The sequence below is a fragment of the Mytilus californianus genome, unplaced genomic scaffold (assembly GCF_021869535.1).
Source record: "Mytilus californianus isolate M0D057914Y unplaced genomic scaffold, xbMytCali1.0.p SCAF_10, whole genome shotgun sequence".
Lineage (NCBI taxonomy): Eukaryota > Metazoa > Mollusca > Bivalvia > Mytilida > Mytilidae > Mytilus > Mytilus californianus.
In genome coordinates this window covers 80182170-80195080 of record NW_026262582.1, presented here as the reverse complement: position 1 = coordinate 80195080, position 12911 = coordinate 80182170, and the positions used below count along the sequence as shown (strand labels likewise).

General features: G+C 32.7%; 1 protein-coding gene across 1 annotated transcript in view; it reads right to left on the bottom strand.

Moving 5' to 3' along the window:
- Window positions 1–12911, bottom strand: part of LOC127718631 (uncharacterized) — a 47981-nt gene that overhangs the window by 293 nt on the left and 34777 nt on the right. The window contains exons 2-5 of the mRNA XM_052224684.1: window positions 5977–6084; window positions 4963–5031; window positions 4328–4414; window positions 852–926 (exon numbers count right to left, since the gene is read on the bottom strand). Coding sequence (XP_052080644.1) covers window positions 852–926; window positions 4328–4414; window positions 4963–5031; window positions 5977–6040 — 295 coding nt within the window. The 5' untranslated portion in view covers window positions 6041–6084. The remainder of the gene's footprint in view (window positions 1–851; window positions 927–4327; window positions 4415–4962; window positions 5032–5976; window positions 6085–12911) is intronic.

The window sequence follows — 12911 nt, the reverse complement described above, 5'->3', positions numbered from 1 at the left end:
ATAGAATTTTATCTTAATATCCCGAAAAGAATGAAATTGGTCTGAATATGTTGTAACACATTTCTAACATTTTTAATTTTCATTTAATTTTCTAAACACATTCTAGACATTCTGAATTAGTCTAAACAAATTCTAAACATGATTGACCTATTTTAACAAATTATTAACATTTTAAATTTGTCTGAACACATTCTCAACAATCTTAATTTGTATAAATGTATGTTTGTTATATCCGTTCAAAAATCTGTGTGGAATTTCAATGAGAGAACAACCTTTCAGTGTAATCCGAATTACACAAAAAGAGGTATATGGCAGCCATAACACATAACACTAACCACAAATACTTAGTTTACATAGAAATTCATATTGAGTATACAACAAATAAGGGGATTCTAGAACTCATAACTGGGTCAGCCGCTTTGCAAAATTAGACTCGAATAAAATGCCGCGATGCAGAATAGATCACAATCACTTAATTAACAGATTAGACGATTGATGTTTTTATTGGTCTCTTTTCTTGCCATTTGGTCGTTTTTCGTATTTTTGCAAGGGCGTTGTCAGTTTGTCTATGACTAATCAGTGTGAGTGTCCCTTTCGTATTTTACGTTTCGTTTTTATAATATCTAACATCTTATATCTTTTGAAATGTCTGTTACGAGTCGAAACAAGACGTTCGGTGTCTGTTACCTAATAACTTTGTAACTTTGAAACTTGTGTAATGTTGATTTCAGTTTTTCTTCCGTTCAACCCAATTGGACTAGTTTTTGAGTTAGGAACAATATACCTATTATGTATATGTCTTATAAAAATCATTGTGATGAAAACGAGTTGCTTACAGAGTAAATACAAACCTGTTCTTGGAATCAAAAGACATACTACAAACATAAAGACCATACAAACGCCAAATATAATGAAATATTCTTTATCTGAAATACATGATTTAGTCAGAATCAATCCAACGAATTAGATAGGCTAAAACTATAAGCCTTACATATTTCATAAAGGCTGGTGGTATAGGAGTGAGACAATTCATTTTACTTTATACTTTATACTTTATACTTCAATCTTTAATGGATATACAATGTATGAGTTACAAAGGAATCTGTTATTTAAAGCGCTTCGGACTCTCGAAATTACCCAAAGTGTAACTTTCGATTACTATTTTATAAAAAAACAATAACCGTAGAATTGTCAAATTGAAATTGAATTTGTCGATTTCAGTAGACGAAAGGCGAAAGAGGAGTACACAAAACACAACATTGAAAATTGCAACACGAACCCCATCAAAAACTAGGAGTGACCTCAGATGATCCGGATGGGTAAGCAGATCCTGATCCTCATGTAGCACCCGTTGTGTTGCTCGTGTAAGTACAAATCGGTGTTAATCTAATTCGGTAGGTAACATTCGGAGAAAGGGGGACGGGATTTTAGTTACTACTATTAAAACATATCCCACGTCATCTGTGGAACAGATATCCTATAACGGTCAACCAACTCGTGATGGCGTCTGTAAAATTTACGAAGCGGTGATTTCAACTTCAAATAAATCTATGGCATGCATGAAATATTTCCCAAATATCCTCCAGAAAAATGTGTTTAATCCTAATATATCTCAACCCAAACATTTACAATTTTTATTTATAATTTATAAACGTTGGCAATTTTCTCGTCAAATCAACAATTCACATGACATAACGAATTAGTGAGCCACCGTGTTGACAACACCTACCTAAAAACTCCTTTTTAATGAAATAGTATCCGAATTTGGAGAGTAAACGTATCTGAATAACGTATGACGTCGTGTTTAATGTTTATGCTCGATCACCAGTCATGGATTTACCCGGAAATTTATCTTATTTTACCTTTTTTCTAATTTCCAATGCACATATTCTTGTTGTTATGCATTCGAATATGAATAACAGTTCTGTATTTTATTTTCAATTTGAATTTAGACAAGACAATAGCCATAATGTTTTCACATAGGTTCCTATACATAGGGATTTATGTCGAAGATAGACTCTATCAGCCATAAATATACATATCTGTAAATGCGTGCTAAATATAGATATTTCGAAAATTTCATCACGCTGTTGTTTACAATGCGAACGAAGCACGTCATATAAGAATTGTCACCAAAAGTGTTAATGCCATCGTTTACCTCTTATCCCTTATCAACTATTAAAATCTAAAAAGAACGTCGATCATACTTTAAAGATATGTCTTTTCTTTATACTTTTACAACACATTTGGCGTGTATAAACACGTGTTGCAGTGTCTAAATATATATACGACTAAAAGTTAAACCTCTTTACTGTACCAGATCTTAATTAAAATATATTGTATACTTGTTGTCATATCGTTACTGGTGACTGTAACTTTGTCAATAACAAAAACCATCATAGATACCAGGACTAAAATTGTGCACGCTAGACGCGCGCATCGTCCAAAAAAGACCCATATGTGACGCACGAACCAAAAAAGAAAAATAATCTAAAAAAAGAACGAATTTGAAAAGTACCTATGACCAAAAATTTCGAAAGTTCTTGAAAAAAAAACAGCCAATGCAATCTGTTCATAGGGTAGAATAACTTAAGTTTTTCGAAAACTATAAAGATTTGTAAACAGTTGATTTATAATAAGGATTTTATATTTCCATGATAATGCATGTCAATACAGAAGTGATTACTACTGAAAGGGGGATATTTTGTTTTCGACTTATGAGTTTGAATGTCCCTTTGGTATATTTGGCCTCTCTGTTAAATCAGACAAATACCACCCCCCACCCCACCACCCCCCCCCCCTTCCCACCCCCTAAAAAAACTCAATTATATAGAAACAGTCTTGGAATGTTAGGAGATGACATATTCGTATAGAAGTGCACAAAAATTTAACTGTTAGAATAGAAAACTGACATCCCCGATCCACTATTTATATAAAGTAACTAATTCATTCATTCATTCATTCATTCATTCAATAGATATAAGAAGATGTGGTATGAGTGTCAATGAGACAACTTTCCATCCAAGTCACAATTTGTAAAATTAAACCATTATATTTCAAAGTACGACCTTCAACACGGAGCCTTGACTCACACCGAACAGCAAGCTATGAAGGGCCACAAAAATGACTAGTGTAAAACCATTCAAACAGGAAAACCAACGGTCGAATCTACATAAAAAAAAAAGAAACGAGAAACACTTATGAACCACATCAACAAACGACAACCACTGAACATCAGGTTCCTGACTTAGGACAGGTGCAAACAAATGCAGCGTTTTAATAGGCGCCAACCTTCATCCTACCTGAAACAATAGTGTATATAAACAACATAGAAAGACGAACTATAATATATCAATTAAAATGGCTTAACTCAATCAAAAGACATATTAAAAAAAACAAGTGAACATACACTGAACGAATAAATTTTATATATGACACAATGTAAATACAAAATTAATAAAACAAGGGGGTTAGATGTTTAACAATATCGGAAAGACAACCATGACCTTGGACAAATTGCCGCCAAATAAAATAACGTATACAGGTAAGGTATACATAGAGTACGGAATAATAATGTTTACAAAATAAATAATTTTGTTGTTCCTAGTACGAGAACACGAGTGAGAATTTTTCGTCATATTAAACACTTATCAAATGTGGCATATATTAAAAATAGTGAGACTAGATATAACATTGAATAAGTAAACATTAAATAACAAAAACACATTACAAGTTGTATCGACAGGTCAAATTAACACGAAAGTACGATTTGAGAGTACTCGCAATTACTGAAAGCTAGTTAAAAGCCAAAAACAATTGATAATAAAAAAAAATCATGCATCAGAGACTAAAATCAACTAAAGCACATCCCAGGGATTTAGTGTTTTAACGTCATGGACAGTTCAAGTATACATATCGTGCTTATTTTCCCGTGTATTATACCAAATTCCAACGTTATATCCAATGAAAATCCTTTCGAAACAGGCCTATAGTCAAAATCTACCAGGAAATATAAATAACGCTGTTTTAACGACATCTGCTTACCCTTCCGGATCACTTGAGATCACCTACGGTTTTTGGTCGTGTGTTCTTCTTGCTCATGTTTTAGTTTTACTTTTTTGTGTCTTGTATATACTGTTGTTTGTCTTTTGGTCTTTTTTCGTTTTTTTGTAATTGCATTGTCAGTCCCATTTAGACTTGTGAGTTTGATTATCCTTTTTGTATCTCTCGTTTTTACTTTAAATTTTTTTAATATTGATCACGAAGAGATTTTATATCTATGTCAGAATTGAATGTCATTTTTTTAAAACTATTAATGTAAGCTCACCTTTGCAACAATTTTCCAGTAACCCACTCACATAGGGAATAATAATGACGAGAACAATCAATGATATACCAATGGAAAGTTTCGTAGCTGAAACGAAAATCTTCTAATTAAAGAACAATAAAAATGACAATGAAATGTGCGGTAAAATAAATTCTTTATAGTTATTCCTTAAAAAAAAAAGAGAAAAATCGCACGGTAGTTTATGGATGTGAAAAATTGCATTTTTTTTGTCAATTAATGTATAGAACTTAGACGCAAAACAAAATGTCTGAGAAAATAATTTGGTTTACAATAAATAATGCATCGAATTACATCATATCAAATATCCTGCTGACTATGAATAACATAAATCGTTTGAGAATAGATTTTCAATTATATTGATATATAAACCGAATTTAATTTTACATTTTTTATTTATAAATTTTTAATTGGGTCTTATTTTGTGTTTTTGAACAAGCACATATTCGCTTGTAATAACAAAAATTTACTGAGTATGGTTTTTCATCGCCAGTGATTAACAATTTCTTGACGCAAAACCTTCAGCAGAATCTTTCAATCTAAGCAGATGTATATTAATTTATTACGAGTAATAGTTTTCTGTTTGGTTTTAGAAAGAAACATAAAAAATAAATTACCAAAGTAGCATTTTGTTCTACAGATGCAACACCTTCCACGCCAATCTGCTCTAGTGTAACCTCTTGTTGCTAAAAGAGAAAAATAGTAAATGTATTTTTATTATTTCAAATACTAGAAATATTGTAGTAGCAGATGTAAATTGGAAAAATTTACTTTGCCAAAGCTCTAGATACGTATCAAATTTATTCATCTGAAAAGAAATTAATATCATAAAAATTCATATAATTTACGACATAAAAAAAAATCAAGAAAACAAATTAAGTAACAACACGTTGTATAATAAACATTTTATGATATCTGTGATGATTAAGACTAAATCGAAACAAAATAAACAGCAAAATTCATAGCATATCAATTCAGAATAAAATTGAACAGTTTAAAACACAAGGTAATTTATAAGTTTGAGACATTAAAATATATGTTGAAGTTAGCATATGAATATCACAGTTTGGTAACCATTATTTGAATGAAAATGAGTAAACCTTATAATTTTACTTCATAGTATACTCTTTTATTGACGGGAACAATTGTAGATCTGTCCGACTTTAAGAATGTAATTGATAACCACCGATGATGACGATCATATAATTCCACTTTTCAGTGAAGAGGCCCTTTTAAAACTAAATATTTAGAAAAAAATTATGTCGTTAAACAATCTAAAGTAAGTATTCATTTGGATACAAAATGAATTATTGACTTTATCATAAAACTAATAGATAAAGTAAAAGTCATGGAAAAATTTAGGACTTAGTTTATGTAATTGAAGACGAATTCATATATGGTTACAAAATACTGAAAATATGACATCGGAAAAAATGTCCAGTACACAAAGTAACAATAGTAATCAATGGAGTATATCTAATTTACCAAATAAATAATAGTACGATAAATAAATGGAATATTTTGTTGATATATGGATACATTCTATTTCCCTTAAAATGAACGGATGGGGTATTGGGTTATCAGTTTAACTTAGCATTAGGGTAAAAAAAAGTGATATCAAAAGTACTTACTGATATTGCACTGACATATTTTGAAAACTGTCCTCAAAATGAATACTATAACTACTCCTATCATAACGCCGATGAAAGTCCATGCCGTATATTGCTCAACACAATTATCTTAAAATAGATGAACCAAAATATCAGATTTATACGAGAAAAAGCGATATATACAATTTAATGCAAAACTATCTGAGATAGTTTCATAAAACAATCTAAAATGTAAAATTTAAATCTAATTTTAGTTTTTGAACAGTATGAAAAACATGCTAGTAAAATAAAAAAAAAGAATTGTTGTCCCTTTATTTATCAGAATTCATTACAAACTTACGGCATCTTTTTTCATAAACGGTTATTTATTAAGGTTATTTATACATATAATGATTTGGAATCTAATATTTGTTTAACATAACATATTATCGATTGCTTTGTACATGCTTCAATGTGTAAATAAACTCATCATAGATACCGTGATTAAGATTGTGTACGCTAGACGCACTTTTTTGTCTACAAAAGACTTATCGGTGACGCTGGAATAAAAAAAAAAAAAGATTAAAAAAGCCAAATAAAATACGAAGTTGACGAGCAATGAGGGCAAATATTCCAAAAGGTTTTGCCGTAAACATCAAAGGTTATCTATTCCTATAAAAGGGAGGCGAAAGATATCAAAAGGGACATTCAAACTCATATGTCGAAAATAAACTGACAACTCCATGGCTAAAAAAGAAAAAAGACCAACAAACAAACAAACAATAGTACGCAAACACAACATAGAAAACGAAAGACTAAGCAACATGAACCCCACCAAAAACTGATCTCAGGTGCTCCGGAAGAGTTAGCAGATCCTGCTTTACATGTGGCACCTGTAAGTAGTTGTAGTTGCGACATTTGGAACATATCCGCTATCATCTCTGAAACGGATACTCCATAACGGTCAACCAACTTGTGATGGCGTCCGTAATATTTATGAAGGAATGATTTCAATTTCACCACTAAGAACTCTTTGTTTAATAGCTTCCTTGTGAACAGCGACCCTCTATCAAGGAAATCATGATAGGAAATACAATATCGTATCAACTGCTGGAATGTTGCTACATAGAAATGAAAAGTTCACAATTGAGAAGCTGAAATCTCTTTTGTCGTAAAGTTTTGTTTTCAACCGACCCTCATTGTCAATTTCTAGATGTAAGTCAAGATATGTGGCAGACTTAACTGTTAAATCATTTATCTCAAGTTCGATGGAATAGATGCACTTAACAAAATTTCTAAATTTTAAATTAATTAGTGAGAGAACAACATTTATATAGCGGAAAGTAAAGTTAAAGGATACTGCTAATTTACAGCCTCATATGAAAAATGGAACAAGTCGGCAAAAAGAGGGACACAGTTTGCTCCCATGGGAATGCCGATTGTTTGTAGAAAAACACGTCCTCCAAACGTAATAAATATGTTGTCAATCAAGAAACCAAGCATCTTAATAATGTAAGTTTCATAGAATTTTTTGTTTGAATCAGAGTGTTTTTTTACAAAGTAGGATTTATCCCTCCCTAAGACATGATACTTGTTGGTCTTTTTTTTTTATAAAACAAAGCAGGGCCAACTCCTTCAATTTGTCTTTCAGTTTGGAATTGGGAATTCTTGTGTAAAGTTTAGAAAAGTCAAATGTTTTTATCACTAATGCAAGATGAAAGAGTCTTAGATTGTGTGTTCTCTTAAAGATCTTTAGAATTTTTTAGTATCCTCATCTGATTCACGCCACCTCTAGAAAAGGTAGTTTCACAATAACTTTGAAACCAGGCTTTGATTGCTGATAACATTGATGTTAATAATTTAGAAAGAGGTTTTTCGGAGCACTTGGAAGACCCGGCAATATACACTTATGTAGTTTAGGTATCCAATACAGTGATGGAAGATCCAGTCCTTCATCTTTGGTTGAAATTCTAAAGGAACATATAAGTGTTTGGTATTACTATACATTTTCACTTCTTTGTACTATGAACATCAACATTATTTATTTTGTAAAAATATTTCCTTTCTCCATTTGAACTGTACGTATACCTAACTACTTCTTCTCTGGATCTTTAAACCTTTTATAGGGTAACTATACTTTCGTATGTCGAACAGTTCCACCACCAAAAAATAAACGAAAAATAAATTAACAATCATAACACAACAAAATTATATACACTATTTACATTAGGAACTTTTAAGTTTTTATGACTTTTTACATGGGAAGTTTACAGTTTTTAAGACTTTTTACATGCGAAGTTTAGAATTTTTATGATTTTTTGCTTCGAGCAGTCTAGATTATTTTGGTCTACTGATATTTAATGTGATAACATTTACAGATTAAATCACAGGTTTACTTTTTAGATAATTTACAAAAAGAAAAAGACAAAATTTATGGTCTGTGACATTAAAAATTCACCTTTATATCTTTAAAGTTAATTTGACACTAATTTATTTACTATGAATTATGAGAGTAAATAGAAAAGTTATGTTTTTAAAACTATTTAAAGTTAATTCACAGAATATTTATTAACTGAGACTTTTAGATTTAATAAGAAGAATTATACTTATTAAAAATTGTATTAAATAGACTAGATTTTCAAATATTTGTTTAATTATTCATTGCTGCCCCTCCCATCCTTGCACCCACTCTCATGCGTCCTTTTTCTTTGCTTGGTCTTTCATCACCAGTTGATATCGTGCATTGTGTATGAGAAACAGTAGCCTTCTTGATTGGAATTCTATTTGAGACATCAGGTCAGATGTGACTCTGTATATCTTTTGTATTTTTGTAATGTCCATTAATACTTGAATTGTCATTTCACATGTAAGGTCTTCTTCACGGGGTTAGGAGGTTCTTAATTGTTTGTAGAATTCCTCGCTTCACATTCTATAAGCAAATGTTCTAATGTTTCTTCCTTACAGTTGCACGCTATACAATGATCTTCAGTTCCTTCTTTGTATATCTTATATCTTAAAGGTTGTAGCGTATAAGTTCCAGTTAATGGTTTGATCTTGGTATGTACTATCTTGCTGTCTCTTGGAGATTGGTGCTTGATTCGCAATAATGGATGTATTTTCCCAGGCATGAATATATCACTGTTAAGGTATGGAAGGCCGGTATAGAGCTTAGCTAAAGATGTGATTCGCTCAATCCAGTAGGCATTGATCCCTTTTTTGGCTTTATTTAACAGTTCTTCCTTTTTCATCTGAATATCTAGCCACACAGTTGCATTTCCTAGATCATATTTTAGCATAATTTTTTTTTACTTCAATAAACCAGCTGTTTCTATTCATTGACTTGATGCACAATTGCCTCCTTGCTAGTTGTTTTTCTAAGCTTTCGTTGGGTTGGGTACATACATTTATGAAGAGGGTCATAACCTTTAAGTGTATTTGTGTCGCAACTGGTAGTATTCCCGTCAAGATGTTATTTGCGGGATCTGGTGTATTAGTTGGTAGTGACACTAGTTGCTTAAGCATTTTCTTTTGAAATTTTTTCAATTTCTCCAGATTAAGAGATCGTGGTGTTAATAGATAAGATGTAGATTTTATACAGGTGTATTATAGTTTCCATATCCAGTCCATTTTCACCATGGAAGCCACTGCCAAGTAGAGCATAAGCACTTCTCCTTGATTTTTTTATATTCTCCTCAATATTTGCTATGATATTTTGCTTCATAGAGTTGGTTCTGATTATTCCTAAATGCATAGCTGAGTCAACTCTTAACATAGTAGCTTCATTCAATGTATATTCTTTCAATAGCGTTTTTTTCCTTGTTGGCTTAGATTTGATGATTATAGCCACGCTTTTTTTTTGCTGTAGTTTATATCCCTCCATGCCGGCAAAGGTGTTTGCCATATTGATTTGTACTTGCATATCGGTTGTCTTTTTGTTCATGAGTGCGACATCATCTGCACATGCGCTAGTATTGCAGAGTATATTTCCAATTCTACATCCTAAATTTGATGTTTCCAGCATGTTGAGTACTAGATTGATCTAAAGCTTGTATAGGTTGGTACTTAGGATCTCTCCCTGGCGTACTCCTTGTAGTACATTAAATAGCTCGGAAGTTTGGCCAATCCATTTAACTGCACTTGTTGCATATGTGTGCATTCTCTGAATGATTGTCCAGTGTTTATCATCGATTCCCGCATAATAGAGCCTCTTCATAAGATGGGAATGTAGAACTACATCAAAGGCTGATTTTGCGTCCAGCAGTACAAGTTCATAATCTTGATTGTTATCTTTGGCTTCACGGTATATTTCTTCAACCGGTAAGGCTACATTTGCTGGTCCTGAGCCTGCCGTAAATCCTCGTTGAGTTACATTTTGTGTTGCAAGTACTGCGTGGTTAATCCTTACTTTTACAATTGTTTCTATCACTTTGTTTAACACAGGTAGTACAGTGATTCCTCTGTAATTAGTTGCTATGTTTTTCTCGCCTTTGTTCTTAAACACGGGGGTTAGTAGTCCCTTCTTTAGCATGTCTGGCACCTTGCCTTCTTTGAATATTATGTTGATGAGGTTCAGCAGCAACCATTCCAAATTTTTTCCTGCATGTAGTATATGTTCGACAGTGATTCCATAGATATCAGCTGATTTTCCTTTATTAATTGATTTGATCGCCTTTTGTAGTTCTTCTAGTGTGGCCGGTGGTGTATTCTTATCTTTCACTGTCTCTGTAATTAATCCTATTTCATATTCTACTTCCTGATGATATTGTCTATTCTCTAAGCCTGTAGATTCCTCTGGAGTTGCTAAGTTTCTAATGTGCAGTTTTAAGCCTTCATTGATGATGGCATAGTTTTGCATCCTTTGTTTTTGTTTCCATTATACGTTGTTTCTCAGTATCTTTGACTTTAGCATTTTCAATTCGCACCTGTCGCCTAAATTCCTTTTTAGTCCTCAGTCTTTGTTGGTATATATTATTTTCAGGGTCCTTTATTTTTCCTTGCTTGACCAATTGCGCATAATATTTACGCATCTCATCTAGGGCTAACCTTATATCTGGAGACCATACATTCAGTTTCGGTTTTGCTTTGTACCTAGGCTTGTTTGAGGCACATGTAACTGCATCATCATTTAGAAATCCATGCACCTGCTCTAAGACGGATGTAGCTTGTTCTAATGTATCTAGCTGCATTTTGAGTATAGAATCTGAATGTTCATTTGTCATGGCTTAATATAGGTCTATATCAACTTTATCCCATTTGACAGCTCGGTTTATACAATCCTTCGTTAGATTTTTACAATCGGCACCGTTCGAGATTCCATATAATATTTTCATTTTTATAGGGTGATGATCTGGCGTGTTGTTCATAATGCTATTCATTACTTGCTTGTGTGTTGGCTTGATTTTTCCATGTTTATGTAGGAAGTAGTCCAATTCTGAACATTCTTCTCCATTTACCTTTACGAATGTTTTTCCTTCATTGTCGTATTTAAGCTTAGTTTCTTTTACAAATTTTTAAAGATAGTCTTTTCTCTTATATATTCTATCGGTGTTTCCTATGTCTTCGTTTAGATCTCCTCCAATTATCATATAATGGGTATCTTGATATTTTGGAACAATTTCATTAAGTTGATCTATAGTGTCTATACATTCTTCATAATGATCACGAGTTCCAGTTGATGGCAAATAAATAGATATTAACAGCAGATTGTTATTATCGTTTCCTAAGACTTCCACGTATTTTATACACTCTCTTCCGTCGTCTAACGTACTTATCATACTATCCAATTTCATTTTCCATATTATAGCTACTCCTCCATATCCTCTTGGCAAATATATCGGTGGGAGTGGATCATACTTATCCACACCTTTAGCGGCATAGTTCACATTTGCTTCGATTTCTCCAATCAGATTTAATTGTCCTTCAAATAGCCAATGTTTTTGAATAAGTACAAAGTTATTTTGTCTAATCAGATTCCTAACCGTTGCACTGCATGATTTATTACTTTTACAGTTGAATGAAACTATTTGCAGTGTAGTATTTGAGGCTTCTATTGTTTGTGCTACCTGATTAGCCATTGGAGGCTTTGTTGGCCTAAAAATGCTGTTGGTGATTTGGAATTAGTTAGCAACTAAGACCTGTTCATTGTGATTAGTTGAATCTATGCTGCCAGAAACATCAGTTCTAGTACTTCTGTTTCTGCTTTGTGCATTATACTTCCGGTCTTGTACCGTAACATGTTTTCTATCTGGGTTTTTATTATTTGGTTGATTGCACTGGGGCCTGTTGATTGATGTTATTTGTTGTGATAAAGACGGTATAGAGGGTCTTTCCTGCGGGGCAGTATTATGTACTATTGGCATCTGGGTTATGATGATAGGTGTCATTGGTCCTGTATCCTGGTGAGCATTATATATAGGCGGTGGAAAGTTGTACCTATCAATATTGTTGTTGTTGGTAGCATCAGGCACTATGAATTGTCCTCTATGGCCTCCATTTACATTATATCCTGATGTTAATACGTTGCACCCTGTGTAATTGTTTGTAGACTCCATCCTTGGTTGGTAGTTCATTCTATATACTTGTGCTACGCCGTTGTTATGTATGTTCTGGACGGGGTTCTGGATGACCTCAGGGTTTGTGGGTACGCTCTGGCTTACTGTTGTGGCGATATTCATTGCAGCTCTACTATTTTCCTGATTACTTTCATAGCTTGGATTGTTGACCCTACTTTCATGATGTTCACGTGTGTCTTGTCTTGCATCTTGGATGTTTATGCTTTCCGCTTCTTTCTGTAACTGATTTTCTACCTGGTCCATAACGAGATTTGTTAGTTTTTCATTGAAGGCTTATATTCTGTTGTTAATCTTTCTTTGCATTTGTTCATTTAATGGTGTTGAGTGCCCCATACCTTGTAGATTAATTGTGTTAGTGTTCATGTCAAGTCTACGTTTCATTGTGTTGACTAATGATTCCAATTC